At 45.5% G+C, this 15,564-nt stretch overlaps 1 protein-coding gene across 2 annotated transcripts in view; it reads right to left on the bottom strand.

Annotated features, from left to right (window-relative positions):
- STRN4 (striatin 4) overlaps positions 1 to 15,564 on the bottom strand; it is a 336,971-nt gene that overhangs the window by 126,393 nt on the left and 195,014 nt on the right. For both annotated transcript variants that reach the window (XM_086938400.1, XM_086938401.1), the window contains exon 8: positions 10,776 to 10,889. In XM_086938400.1, coding sequence (XP_086794526.1) covers positions 10,776 to 10,889 — 114 coding nt within the window. The remainder of the gene's footprint in view (positions 1 to 10,775; positions 10,890 to 15,564) is intronic.

Genomic DNA, 15,564 nt, shown 5'->3' with positions numbered 1-15,564 from the left:
TCACGCATCCGCCACCTGTGGCTGTCAAGCCACGCACCGCACACAAGTCACCAGTTAGAGGAAGAATCAGAGGATTCTGGTAAGAGTGGGAGAGGATTACCTCTGCCAAATGGATACTTAGTATCAATAAATACAGCTATTGCATTGAGGTAACAAAGGCACTTCTAACGTTGCCACCAACGTTAAAGAAGAAAAAACAGACAAACCACTACTACAAAAGGAAGTGGAAGGAAAATGCTACTTACCAGTATGCATCTGTTCTTGGCATGTAGGGCTGCTGACATTCATATCTTTGCATAGATCGCCGCCTAGTGTTGGGTCCGGATGATTGCACCTTGTTGTCTTGGAAGAGTCTTCGAAGTATCACGAGATAAGTGACTCCTCCCTTGGACTACAGTGCGCATGGGCATCCACTCCATCCTCAGATTGTTTTTCGCCATTGTGGCAAAGATGGAGTATAGTAGAATAAAAGATGGCTATGCAAAGAAAATCCTGCAGCTGTGACAGGCCCCGGGGAGGAGGGTGGGCGATGTGAAGGTCAGCAGCCCTACATGCCAAGAACAGATGCATACTGGTAAGTAGCATTTTCTGTTCAAGGCATGTGGGCTGCTGAATTCATATCTTTGCATAGACTGCATAGCAGTACCTCATCTAGCGGTGGATGCCTGCCCCAGCTGCAGCAGTTTGAAAAAGAGTTCTGAGTACAGCTTGGCCTACAGCAGCTTGCTGCTTTGATTGCACATCTACACAATAGTGTTTAGTGAAAGTATGTATGGTAGACCATGTAGCTGCTCTACAGATGTCTTCTAGTGGAATGTTTCCCAGGAAAGCCAAGGATGCCCCCATTTTGCGCGTGTAGTGTGCTCTTGGGGGAACTGTTAGAGTGTGTTTTGCTTTGTGGTAGCATATCTGAATGCATTTAACTATCCATCTGGCTATTCCTGATTTAGAGATGGGGTTACCCTTATGTTGCGCTGAAAAAGCAACAAACAGTTGCTTTGTTTTCCTGAATGGTTTAGTTCTGTCAATATAATATAACCGAGCTCTTCTGACATCTAGTGTGTGTAATGCTCTCTCAGCTACGGACTGCGGGTTTTGGAAGAAAACGGGCAGTTCTATAGACTGATTGATATGGAAAGTGGAAATGATCTTTGGCATGAATTTAGGGTTAGTGCGCAGTACAACCTTATTTGCATGTATTTGCATGTAAGGTTACTGAATCGTTAGAGTCTGTAACTCACTTACTCGTCTGAGCGAAGTAATGGCAATTAGAAAAGCCACCTTCCATGTTAGAAATTGCAGTTCACATGAGTGGAGTGGTTCAAAAGGAGGTTCCATAAGTCTGGTAAGTACTATATTTAAATTCCAGACCGGTGAAGGTGGATGTTTTGGTGGGATTATCCTTTTAAGCCCTTCCATGAAAGCTTTTATTGGTGGTACTTTGAACAGAGACAGGTGTTGTCTGTTTTGGAGGTATGCTGCTATGGCTGCAAGATGTAGTCTTATAGAAGAGTATGCTAAATTGCATCTTTGTAAATGCAACAGGTAACAAATGAGGTTTTGTATTGAAGCGTCTAATGGATTGATTTGGTTATTATTGTAATAAATTACAAATCTTTTCCATTTGGCTGCATAGCATGCTCTGGTGGTTGGGCGTCTGGCCTCCTTGATAATGTTCATACAATCAGGAGGCAAGTTGAGATATCCAAACTCTAAGACTTCAGGAGTTCAGTTGATTGGGATCTGGGTGCCTGATTTCTTCATGGTTCTGCGTTAGAAGATGTGGCGACAGACGCAGTCTTTGATGTGGAACCACAGATAGTTCTAGGAAAGTTGTGTACCATGGTTGTCTCGCCCATGTTGGAGCAACCAGGATCATAGTCAGTGAGTGCTGACGTAGTTTGCGTGCCACTAGCGGAATCAGTGGAGCTGGTGGAAAAGCGTACGTAAATCTGCCTGACCAGTTCATCCATATCGCATTGCCCTGTGACAACGGATGTGGAACCTGGCGGCAAAGTACTGGCATTTTGAGTTTTCGTTTGTGGCAAACAGATCTATCTCTGGATGCCCCCAATCCTTGAAGAATGGTTGGAGAGCTTGAGGGTGAATCTCCCATTCGTGTATCTGTTGGCTGTGTCTGCTTAACAGATCCGCTATTTGGTGGTCTTTTCCTGGTAGGTGTTCTGCGAGGAGAAAGATGTTTTTTGGGATTGCCCACCTCCATATACTCTGCGCTCAGTGAGAAAGCTGTAGAGAGTGAGTCCCTCCCTGTTTCCGGATGTAATACATGGCTGTCATATTGTCCGGATCAACACAACTTTGTTGTATATGTGTTTCTGAAATGCTTTCAATGCTAGAAATACTGCTAGCAACTCTAAATGGCTGATGTGCAGCGTCCTTTGCTTGACTGTCCAGAGTCCCTGGACTGATGTAGGTGGGCTCCCCAGCCTGTCAGTGATGCGTACGCTGTTAATACTATCTGTGGAACCTGCTCTTGGAACAGTCGCCCCTTGGATAGGTTTTGTGGATTCCACCACTGCAGAGAGTTGTAAGCGCAACGGTCTACCAACACTAGGTCTTTTAGTTGTCCTTGAGCTTGGTTCCACTGCCGTGCGAGGCATTCTTGTAATGGGCGCATTTGGAGTCTGGCATGGGGGACAATGAATATGCAGGAGGTCATCCTGCCGATGAGTTGCATGAACACTCGAGCTGGCAAGGAGTGTTGTGGCTGAAACCTTTGAATCATAGTTTGCATGTTGGCTATCCTGACTGAAGTTGGATATGCCTTTGCTACTGACGCATCTATTGTAGCTCCCAGATATTGTTGTTGTATGTGGGAGGGTTGCAGATGAGATTTTGGGTAATTTATGGAAAATCCCAGACTGTGGAGCAGATGGAGTGTTTGAGACGTGTGACTTGCACATTGGGCGTACGATTTGGCTTTTATAAGCCAGTCGTCGAGATAGGGATATACGTGGATGTGTTGCCTCCTAGGGTGTGCTGCCACTACGGCTAGACACTTTGTAAACACCCTTCGGGCTGTAGTTACTCCAAAGGGGAGAACTTTGAATTGATAGTGTTGCCCTTCTATTGTGAACCTGAGATATTTCCTGTGAACTGGGTGTATAGGTACGTGAAAGTATGAGTCTTTGAGATCTAATGTGGCAATGAAGTCGCCTTGCTGGAGCAGCGGGAGTACTTATTGTAGAGTTATCATATGGAAGTGCTCTGATAGTATGTATTGGTTCGGAGGTCTGAGGTCTAATTTGGGTCTGAGCGACCCATCCTTTTTGGGAATTAGGAAGTATAGAAAATATACTCTTGTTCCTTGATTTTGAGAAGGGACTGGCTCTATGGCGCCCTTTTGTAGCATGGATTGGACCTCTTGCTGTAGCAGTGCTATGTGTTCTTTGGACATAGGACGGTGTTTGAGTGGAATATTGGGTGGAGTAGAAGTGAGTTCCAGGCAATAACCATACTGGATGATTTGTCTCACCCACCTGTCTGTGGTAAATGCATTACATACATGTAGAAACTGTGTGATTCTGCCTCCGACTGGTGTTATATGGTCTGGAGGAAGTGTTGTGAAGTCACTGTTTTATGGCAGTGGAGGCTCTGGTGTTATTGCCTCCACGTCCTCTTTCCTTATTATTGTTTCCCCTGTTACCACCTCTATTGGAGCCTTTGTTAAAAGTGCTCTGGGTATTGGATTTGAAGGTAGAGGAGCTTTGCGATGTGTTACCTCTTCCGGCGCCTCTGTATGAGGAGCGATGAAAGGAACCCGCGATGTTGTTGGAACTGAAGCGCCCCCATTGACTTGGCAGTTTCAGTGTCCTTTTTCATTTTATCTAAAATGGTGTCAACTGCAGGGCCAAACAGGAAGTCATGGTTCACTGGTTGATTGAGGATGGTGGATTGCACCTCATTCTTGAAACCAGATATGCGTAAGGATTAGTTATTTACCTGTAATCCTAGTTCTCTTCCAGGTGTATCCTCATCAAAGTCATAAGCATTAGAATATTCCCGCCCATGTGCGGGACCCCGGAAACACTATATTATATGTGCCCCACACTTCCCTTGATGTACTACAGACGTAGTTATTGTACTTTTAGTGATCATGTTTTTTGAATGTAATTGAATGTATCCTTAAAATGTTTTTATGGCTTCAAGACAAAAATGTCGAAATAAAGCTTTACAAGACAAGATATTATATGTGCCCCACATATATACATATATATATATAAATCATATATATATATAAAAACATGCAATAGCAGCCAAATAACATCAGAGCTGAAATATGCTGCGAAGAATTTCCACCATACATGAATAATAAGCATTAGAAACATGAGAAACAACACCAAAGATTGTTTAGAAATTGTTTTAATGCTCAGAAAGCAGTAGAAATTATCATAATTCACTGGAAGCATAGGAAGCTCCCAGGCTGCATTGCAAACACACAGTCAAAAAAGACTGAAAAGCTAACCTGTAGCTGAATAGCAATAAACTGACACCGTGCCTTTAAGGCACTCATGACCCCCTGTATCCCATCATGCCCTAGGGGTGACAGTTAGGTCAGTTGTTCTTTTCGGAGACTGAAAAACAAACCCAGTAACAAATAGGTTAACAATATCTCCTTTTTAAAGAGTATCCTTTGCCCGGGGAGGCGGGAGGGTTGCTTATGACTTTGATGAGGATACCCCTGGAAGAGAACTAGGATTACAGGTAAGTAACTAATCCTTCTCTTCCAGGGGATCCTCATCAATAGTCATAAGCATTAGAATAGAATAGCGAGCCTCTCCTCTTCCCTGCGGGCAAAGGAATGATAAGACAGTAATCTCATCAACAAGTCTGAGTAGACTATAGACTACCCAAACAGATTCCTCAAGGAGGCTTGCCCTACTTGAGTATCGGCCCTGGAATCAGGTTCGAGACAGTAATGCCTCGTAAAGGTATGAACCGATTTCCAGGTTGCAGTCTTGCATATTTCCGACATGGAATGTCATGCAAGAAAGCTACTGTAGCGGCTTTCCCTCTAGTGGAATGCGCTTTGGGTGACACCAACAAAGACTTGCCTGCAAGCTGATAGGCCAATTTAATGCAAGAGACAATCCATCTGGAGATGGACCTCTTGGCCGCTGGAAAACCTGTCCTCATTGAACCATAGTTCACAAACAGTTGATTCGTTTTCCTAATCCCTTTAGTCTTTTCCAAATAAAACTTGAGCACTCTTTTAAGATCTAAGGAGTGAAGTGACCGCTCAGCTGGGGTCGTAGGATTTGGAAAAAACGAAGGGAGGGAGGGAAATGGACTGATTTATATGAAAATCAGAAATGACTTTAGGCAAGAAAGATGGATGAGCCCTTAGGACTACCCTGTTGTGGTGGAAAACAGTATATGGTTCCTTCGCACAGAGTGCTTGTATCTCGCTTACTCTGCGCGCAGAGGTAATCGCCACCAAAAAAGCTGCCTTCCAAGAGAGATGTTGCAAGGAGGCCTTGTGGATGGGCTCGAAAGGAGGTGACATTAACCTGGATAGAACCAGGTTTAATTCCCATGGAGGAGAAGGATTTCGCACAGGGGGGTACACTTTTTTCAACCCCTGGAGGAAGTACTTAACCACTGGAACCTGAAAGAAAGAAATCTGATCATGTGATTTTCTGTATGCTACAATGGCTGACAAATGCACTCTAATAGAAGTGTACTTCAAACCAGCAGTTGCTAGGGAAAGGAGGTATGGCAAGATGACGTTCTCCTGCCCTTTAGTCGGATCTAAATGATGATCCCTACACCACAAGTAAAACCTTTTCCACTTGAACGCATAGGACGCTCTCGTAGAAGGTCTCTTAGCCTCCTTTAAAATGTTCATGCATTCGGCAAGTTCAAATGTCCATATTGCAGGACCTCAGGAGCCATGCTGTTAGGGTCAATGATGGGAGGTTGGGATGCATTATCCTCCCGTTCATCTTGCTCAACAGGTCCGGCCTGCAAGGGAGTCGTTTGTGTGGACACACAGACAGATGTAGAAGGTCCGGGTACCACCACTGCCGCGGCCAATCCGGAGCTATCAGGATCATTTCCATGTTCGACCTGAGGAGCTTGGAAACTACTCTCGGAATCAGAGCCAGGGGAGGAAACGCGTATGCAAATGTCCCTCACCAATCCATCAGTAGAGCATTCCCCTGCGTTCCTGGCCGGTGGAACCTGGACGCGAAGGCGTGGCATTTGGCGTTTTCGTCGTCTGCAAACAAGTCTATGGATAGACGACCCCAGCAACGAAAAAGCTCTTCTACTACTTCGTCGTTTAGCACCCAGTCTGGCTGATCTTCGAAGTGCCTGCTGAGTGCGTCTGCTTTTACGTTCAACTCGCCCGGAAGGTGCACTGCCACCACTGTGAGGTCTTGAGAGAGAAGCCAATGCCAGATTGTCTGAGCCTCTCTCTCTCGAGTGGGCGATATCTTGTGCCTCCTTGTTTGTTCAGATAGAACATGGTGGTCGTATTGTCCGTCTGAACTAGGACTGAGTTGGATTTGATCGCTGGAAAGAAAGCTTCGAGAGCCAGGAATACCGCTCTGAGTTCCAGCATGTTGATGTGGTATGTCTGCTCCTGCGCAGACCACTGGCCTTGAATTTGAAGCAGACCTATGTGTGCTCCCCAGCCTTGCAGGGAGGCATCCGTCACTATAGACTGGGAAGGAACGGGCTGGATGGTTTAAATATGGCGAGTAAGTTTGTACACAGATGACACTGACGAAGCCCTGTGCGAAACGCGTCTGTCGAGGGTGCTGGGGGGTTTGGAAATAAAATGAACTAAGAACACTGACACTGGAGTGCTGGCCGTTTGTACCCTGGAGCCGATTTCTAGGAGTGTGTGAGAAATACGTAAGCGCCTCACCAGCGCTGGTTTCAAGCACCCGGGACACTGTGGAGCGGCGGCGGTGACGGAGCTGTGGAGTAATAAATATATATATATGTATGTATATGTATATATATGTGGGGCACATATAATATAGTGTTTCCGGGGCGGGAATATTCTAATGCTTATGTCTATTGATGAGGATACCCTGGAAGAGAACCACGCATGCCTGCGTAGCAGTACGCTAGTGTTGATAGACCTGGCGGCTGTATCAGCTTGGTCTAGGGCACATTTGATTGAGGCATTGGTTATGAATTTGCCTTCATGAATGAGGTCATTGGCTTGTGCCTTAAACGGTTCAGGTAGGTGTTGCATTAGAGTTTCGAGCTGGTCGTAGTGTGCTCTATCATATCTTGCTAATAGGGCTTGTGTATTAGCAATTCCCCATGAATTTGCTGCCTGTGAAGCTACTCTTTTCCCCGAGGCTTCTAGGATTTTATATTCCTTATCAGGAGGTGGAGCATCTCCTGTAGTCTTGGAGTTAGCTCTCTTATGAGCATGTGCAACAATTAGAGAATCTAAAGGTAACTGTTGCTTAATATAAGTGGGGTCTGCTGGTGCTGCCTTTTGTTTTTTCTCAATCCTTGGATTGAGCACTCGTGCCCTAGCAGGATCTTTAAAGATATCTGGGGCATGCTTGAGGACCCCTTTAAGCATAGGGAGAGTTTTGACATTTTTCTCTGCGGTGGGGAAAGTGTCAAATAAGAAATCGTCCTCTATAGGGTCAGTGTGCATATCTACTTTGTGATATTTAGCTGCCCTATTTATAATCTGTCTTTAGGCGACGGCTTTGTAGGTTATGGGGAATGATCTGGGATGGGCTGTTTATCATCAGTATCATTTTGGTCATCCCATGTATTATCTTGTGGATCAGGATCCCCTGGTTCATCGAAAGTGTAATTAGGATCTTCCCCCATGTCCTCTCCCTCATTGTATTCTGAATGTGTGGGAGAGTAAGTTACAAAAGGCATATTTGGAAGAAAAGGAGGAGGAGTGAAAGGTCTTGAGGCAGATGTACCATAGTCTTTTTTCTTTGGAGGGACAGGAGAAGGAGTGTCTTGTGGCAAAGGCCTCTTCTTTCGGTGGTAAACTACCACGTGTCCTGTTTCCGGGTCAATATATAATTTGGCTTGCTCTTCAGTCACTGGATCTGGATGGAATAGTTCTTCCTCAACAGTCCGCGGCTTTGGCTTCGAAGGCTTTGGTTTATGGACTTTCTTTGGAGTCTGTGGCTCTAAGGCCTTCAGTGTTGGAGCTTCTTTGGGCTCGACAGCCGATTTTGGTTTGGAAACCTTCTTCGGTTCGACGCCTTCTGTATTTTTTAAGTCCTTTTTTGGCTCGGCAACCTTTTTAGGGTCGGCGAGGCGTTTTGGATGGACCGCCGTTTCGGTACGTTTTTTGTCCGAAGCAAGTGGTTTGATTATCTTCTTTGTGTGATCGGCAGCCTTTTTTAGCTCGTCTGTTTCTTTCGGATCGACTTCCTTGTGAGGCTTGGCGGTCTTCTTCGGTACCGATGTTTCTGGTTCCAATGGTTTTTTGGGTTTGACGACGTTCTTCGGTGCCGAGCTTTTAGGCGTTGAGATGAGTACTCACAGTTTGCCCCGGCATGATCTGGTCATCGGAGTCCGATTGGTCCTCAACGGTGACTATCTTAAGATCAGAGTCGGCGGCTTCGGGGAGATCTTGGTCGTCCTCGGTGATATTCTTTGGTTCCGGTGCAGACTTCTATATTTCTCGCCTGGCAGCTCGTTGATTCCGGATTGTTTTCTTGGATCGCAATTGGGCACACGGCGGGTAATCTTCTTCCTTGTGTTCAGGTGACAAACACTTGTTGCATATTGTATGTTTGTCAGTATGCGGGAACTTTGAGTGGCATTGTGGGCACCTTTTGAATGGACTCCTTTCCATCGACGGAAGTCGCACGTGGCGTTGATAAGGCCCAATGGCCCGCATCGACGACCGGATCGAGATGAAAGTTGGATGGAGCTGAGAAGGTACCGAGCGAGAACAATACCGTCGAGTTTAAAGGCCTTTTGGCCTTAGAAAGTAGTCAGTTTCGATTCAGATTTGGAGTAGAGGAAATAACATCCGAACCCAATGGCGGAAAAAAACAATCTGAGGATGGAGTGGATGCCCATGCGCACTATAGTCCAAGGGAGGAGTCACCTATCTCGAGATACTTTGGAGACTCTTCCAAGACAACAGGTGCAATCATCCTGACCCAACACTAGGCGGAGATCTATGCAAAGATATGAATTCAGCAGCCCACATGCCTCGAACAACTTGTTAAGCAAAGAAGCTATAGAATTAGTTCTCCAGGAACAAAGACTCAAAGAGGTTTACTCAAACTACTTTCTGGTACCGAAAAATTCAGAATGGCAGCTCTATAAGAGGTCATTTTCCTCATATAGAAAGGAGACTGCAAGGTAACTATAGACCTCAAGGATGCCTACCTGCACATACCAGTAAACAAATGGTATAGGCAATTTCTCCGATTTGTAGTGAACAAGACACACTACCAATTCAAGGTATTACCATTTGAAATAAAATCCACCATGTTCACAAAATGCTTATCTGCGATAACAGTACACCTGAGACGTCAGAGAATGCTGGTTTATCCATAATTTGAAGACTGGCTGGTGAAAGCAAAGACAAGCAGTCAAAGCAAGAAGTACCTCAACAAGGTGATACAGACCTTACAAATACTAGAATTCTCCATAAATTATGAGAAGCCATCACAGAACCCAGACAAGAAGAAAACATTCCTGGGGCCAATCTTGGTTTCCCAGACAGCAAAAGCAAGTCCACTGGAAAAAAAAGGGTTAATGCAATCCTAGAAGAGAGTTATTGTTACCAGAAGGGGCTACATCTGAGGGTGAGAACAGTGGGGAAAATGATAGCCATGATGGCTTCCTGTATTCCCCTGGAGCCACATGCAAAACTACACATGAGACTAATACAAGAATTGGTCCAACACCAGTGGTCACACATCCATCACAAAGGATGCATCTCACTTTGTACACTCTTAAAAGGCAGGTCTAATAAGCTGTTTTACATTTAGGAAATCATCTGTAAGCCCCTCAACCATTTTGATTGATGTACTCTATTTTAACTTCAGTGGTACGTTTAACTACAAATTGAAGGTAAGATCTGGTCAGAATTTACTCAACAAAGATCTTTGTGGATGCCGACTAATGTTGGTGGATTTGAACACCAGTGCGCATTTATAGAAATGGAAGTTAAGTTCTCTGCATCACAACAAAAAAAGTGTTTACCTGAAGCCATATGTGGATGCCAATAGTAGGGAGGCCTTTGTTTTATTATTCAGACATAACTGCTTCTATACTGTTGTTTGTTTCACTTTATAAATGTTTTTAGATGCCATATCTTTCTTTTTTATGTAGGTAGGTAATCTCATTATTTCTCTGAAGATAAACAATACATAAATAGGAAGCAATTGATTCCTCTGTAGAAGCACAGAAATCAGACATTGGAGCGAGTAGGAATAGGTAAAGGAGAAAAGGTAGCAGGATAGAGTCAACTATCAGTGAAACACTCAAGCTTTTCTTAATTTCTAAGCTCCACTTCATTGTAGGATTTGCTTCAGGAATGGAAGTTGTTTTAAATGGCATACAAATTGTCCTGGAGGATTGCTGTTGCCCTGGGGGATTTCATTTTAAAAATCAAAACGGCGCAATGACAGAAAAAGTAGAAGACAAAATATGGATAACTATGAGCCATTACATGAACATATATTTAATGACATGAGTAGCAGTATATCCTTTTGGTGCCTAGTAGTCAAGTTTGTTCATTCATAACTGCTTATTGGTAGGAACATTTTCAGAAAATGCAGGGTTACCTTCATGGGTGCGAGGCTGACCGGAAATAGCCGAAGGAATGGGAGACTTTGGCGCAATCCCATCCACATCTCTGAAGTCTGCTAACATTCCCTGTAACTTCACTCTTCGGGACTCTGCAAAAGGAAAGGCAGACAAACTAAGAAGCATGAGTTTCGCTAGCACTAACTCAAGTACTGAAATTATCTAACATCCTCAGCACATCAGAAACACAGTTTACCCACATCAATTTTGAGCAGAGGTCTTCAAACGAGTCCCTCTGGGGGGGCGTGGCTACATTCCTAGGGGGAGGGGCACACATGTCTCACTAAGTACTTGTAAATGAAGATGGCCTGGAAACGCAACTTGGAACGTTTCCAGTCCATCTTCATTTAAAAGCAGTCCTTGAATAGGTAAAAAAAAACACACACATGGGGACCTCATAATTTAAAAGAATGTATTTCTATCGGATTAGCTGAACTTGCATTTATTTTTCGTTAAAGGTTTCTGTATTATTTTATATGCAGGTAACTGAAAGTGGAAAAACAAGCCGCTTACAGAACATTTTGTTCCTTTTAGCCATGTGGTGGCAATGTTAAAAACAGCTAAAAAGAAGAAAATATTCTTCAAGTGTTTTGTTTTGCACTTTGCTTATGGCATATAAAATAATACAGAAACCTAAAACGAAAATAAATATAAGTCAAGCTAATCAGATAGAAATACATTCTTTTACATTCTGAAATTTCATTTGGGTAATGTGGCCACTACAAATATGAGGAATAGTGGCTTGTGTATTTATAGTGCTAGAAGGTCCAAGCCTGGAGCAGAAAGAACTGTGAATATGCAAGTTAATATTTTTTAATTATATTATATACAGTATGAGGTAGCCTGCTGCAAAATAATCTGGTGTTTTAAGATAAAACAAGTGCTGTCAACATACATATTTTAGTAATAGGCAAACATTTCCTACTGCAAACATTTGTCTATTAAAAGTACACTTTCTAGAACTCAGCTTATAACAATGTGACATTAAGTATGAAAAAGAATAACTCATTGTCCCCATGAAGCCTCAGATGCCTCCATCAATTAAAGCATAAACTGACTTCCAAGCTGTCTTTACAGCGGCATTGTAGGTTTAGAGTCCGACCGCCATATTATGATGACGGCGCTCCGAGTTTAAACCGGCCGGGGACTCCGACGATGCTCCGACAGGCTCAAGTAGCCTTAATCCCTGAAGGATGGTGTTTCTGCCATCAGGATTATGATATCAGTGTCTGTCAGCCAATCCATGTCGGCCTTTCCGACATGGATTGGCTGTCAGAAACTGACTTTGAGGGCCCCTAGTAGGGCCTCCTGGCCCTCTGCATTTGGCCCTGACCCCTAATCATCACTGAACTGTATGCCTGGCACCATGAGGTGCCTGCCACACGGTGGAGGGATGTTTGGAAACATCAATTTTCTATGGGAGCGAATGCTGCGGGCGTTGTCTGCCCGCCGCACAAGCTCCCAAAGAAAAATTGATGTTTCCAACTGCATCTAAATGATGCAGTCGGAATCGCCGACCTGAGGTCAATCCATTCCCATTCCGCAAAGGTGTAGGGCGGACTTATCATAATCTGGGCCAATTGCACACATTTATAGTCTTTCTAGTAGCAGGCACACTGGTGAGAATGCTGTTTCATCCTTAGCATTGTGTCCCTCCCTGAGATTCACAACATGGGAAAACTCATCCCCACCCCAACCCTGCCCACACTTCAATTTACTTTCAATTTACGCAGATGCACTTCAAGGGCCACAGTAATTGTTCAGGGTTGGTTGTTTTTTAATTAAATGTATGGGAACTGCTTCTGTAAAATGAAAAAAGCATGCAGCAGGTCGCTCCCCATAGATCCCGTCCACTTTGAGCTCTGTTTGCATGCAGATCATCCTGACCCGTTGGGCCTCAGAGTAATGGCCCAGGAGAAAGATAAGTAGTGATTTCCTTGGAAAGCATCAAGGAGATAGCCCAGAGGAAGTGGTGCTATACCAGGGGGTGGGGGACAGTTTTCAGAATATAAATGATCAGCACAGCTTCCTCGGAGAGATGCCTTGAGGAAGTTTTTTTTTTTTTTTTTAAAGGTTTTTTTTAGTGAGGCAGGTGCAGTTGCATTGGCTTCCAGGCTCACAACACCCCTATTATGGGGCCTAGTGTTTATTGGTTTTGGTTTTATATATTTATTTCGGTTTTGTTTTGATATATATTTTTACTTTAATAAGTCTCACATAAAGCGTAGATTATGAACTACAGAAAAATACCCCTGAAATGATCTCCTAAGCACTGTCCGGGAGCACACCCCTTAGAGCAAAAAAGTTTGAGAGACCTCCGATTTAGAGGATTGAGTCAAAAAGCTAATGTGAGGAATTGCCATCTTTCTTGCACTGGTATGCCCCCACTTTTTTCTGAATTGCTGATGTGCTTTGACTGAGTGTGCCCTGGGTCCCTGTCAAACAGGTACCCAGGGCCTGTGCTCCTTTCCTTAAAGCCGTGTTGAAACTAAAACCCAATTGGAATCTCTTGCCACCAGTCAGCCCCTAGTAAATGGTACCCTAGGTACACAGGGCATGGTGACCAGAGAAGACCCTGAGGACTGCAGCACTTATTGTGCCACCCTCAGGAGCCATGTACCCTGACACCCACACACTGCCTTTGCAGTCTGAGTGTCTAGGTACAGAGCCAAACCAAGAGTCGACATGGCACACAACCCTGTGAGCCATGTCCACAGAACCCACTGCCCTGGCATACTTCAGTCACCCCTCTAGCTGGGTGCCCTATCCAAGAGGTGTGGGCACAGGTGCATGAGCCCTGTGCCCCTACAGTACCCAGGGCCATTCCTGGGCACTCTAAGTGTAGTGATGCCTTTAAGAGTATATGGTGTGTCAGGGGGTCCCTACCTGCCACGACTCTGCTGCTGATGTTTGTCCTTCTTCGTTTCCGCCTCGGCACTCACAGGATGTCCGCACACCTTCCACGGCCGCCTGGGCTTACCCGGAGGCGGGACCTTCGTCGGTGACGTCATCCCCTGATGTCCAATCATCGCTTCCGACGACGCTGATAACGCGAGAATTCCAACAGAGGGGCGCGAACGCCGGAGCAGAGCAGGAAGCATCGGACGTCTTCGCCGCTGGACGGAAGGAACCTGGAGCCGGATTGCTGAGGGAGACCGCCAGCACTACAGCCAGGAGGCCAACGGGATCACGTTCCGCCCAGCCACACTTCACCTGGAGAAGTGTGGCACCGCAAGGTACGGGCTCGTATACGGGGGCTCTTTCAGTCAGAGGGAGGGAACGGGTAGAGGGCGGCTGGGTGGACAAGGGACGGGAGCGCTTAAAGTGCCACCCCATTAAGGAAACACAGCAACCGGTGATGGTCCCTGGTGATCCCCCTCACGTCCTTTCCCCACCCCTCGTTCGTGTCAGATAAATAGTGCAGCCAAGTAATGTGGCGTTTTCTTTCTCTCTTTTCCTTTCTGCACCACGCCCCTTACGAGTGAGGAAACCTTCCGCCTGACGTCCACGTGGGGACTCCTGGTAGAACAGAAGAAGGACCTATACGTTGACATACAGCCTTTGATTCCTTTGTACATTCAATAAACCCCCAGTACCACTTCACCCTTCTTTTTGTGACTTTGCCTCTTTGCTCACTACCCTAGCAACAGCAACCCTTACAAGTGGTGCCGTGGCTCGGATCCCCCATCTGAACCGTCCTCTGATACAAGATGGAAGCCCTGATACAGCAAATGAAAGAGGCCCAGGACAAACTCGAGTGGGCAATAGGCCAAACAGCTACGCAGGCCGACACTGACCGTACAACATTTTCCAACACCATACAGGCCCCAGTGGACAACCTTGTGAAATTGGCTGAGGGTCAGAACCAACTCATGACTGTGTTGGGTCGGGTAGAACGAATGCCCCCGGTACCGTTGTCCCTCTTCAAAAATTCACCCCAGGTGATGACCCTTTGGCTTTCTTCCTTAATTTTGAGAGGGCTGCCAGCGCTTGGCCTGGGGATAGATGGCCATTCTATCTCGCACCCCTGCTAACAGGCGAAGCCCAGTCCGCTTATCAAATGATCAACAGAGATGGCACCGCAGTTTATGCCGTTGTAAAGAAATATATCTTGGACCGGTTGGGTGTAGATGAAGAGACCCACAGACTCAAGTTCTGGCAGGAACGCGGAACACCTGGGGATCTACCAAAGACTCTGTTTTACAAACTAAAGGCAGCCGCAGACCTTTGGTTAAAGCCGCAGGAAGGGAATATAGACGATGTGATGAATAAAATATACCTTGAACAGTTTCTAGAGGCCCTTCCCTATGGCACGCAACATTGGTTGAAACAACAAGCAGGGCTGACTCTCGAACATGCCATTGAAATGGCCACTTCTTACGCCCGCGCTCAGGGACGTCCCCCTATGAAAGAACCGGAAAAACCTCCGAAACCCTTGCCAGGGAGGGTCGAGAAAAAGTATTCAAAACCTCTGTTTGAACCTCCGCGCCCACGTTTTCCCAAACCTGAGGTACAACCTAATCCTGGTCCTCAATGTTATGACTGTGGTGAGTGGGGACATATAGCGAGGTTTTGCAGAAAAAAAACGAAAGAGAGGGATGAAGAACCCATGGACGTCAGTTACGCTCCATATTCCCATCTGTTTGCAGAAGAAACAGGACCGGTATTTTATGTGAGTGTGACCATACACGGGAAAGAAGTAAGAGCGTTATTAGACTCCGGGGGCAGACATTCGGCTGTACGACAAGAACTGGTACCCCCCTCATG

Source organism: Lissotriton vulgaris, chromosome 9 (genome assembly GCF_964263255.1).
Source record: "Lissotriton vulgaris chromosome 9, aLisVul1.2, whole genome shotgun sequence".
Classification (NCBI taxonomy): Eukaryota; Metazoa; Chordata; class Amphibia; order Caudata; family Salamandridae; genus Lissotriton; species Lissotriton vulgaris.
This window is presented reverse-complemented; position numbering and strand designations above follow the sequence as displayed.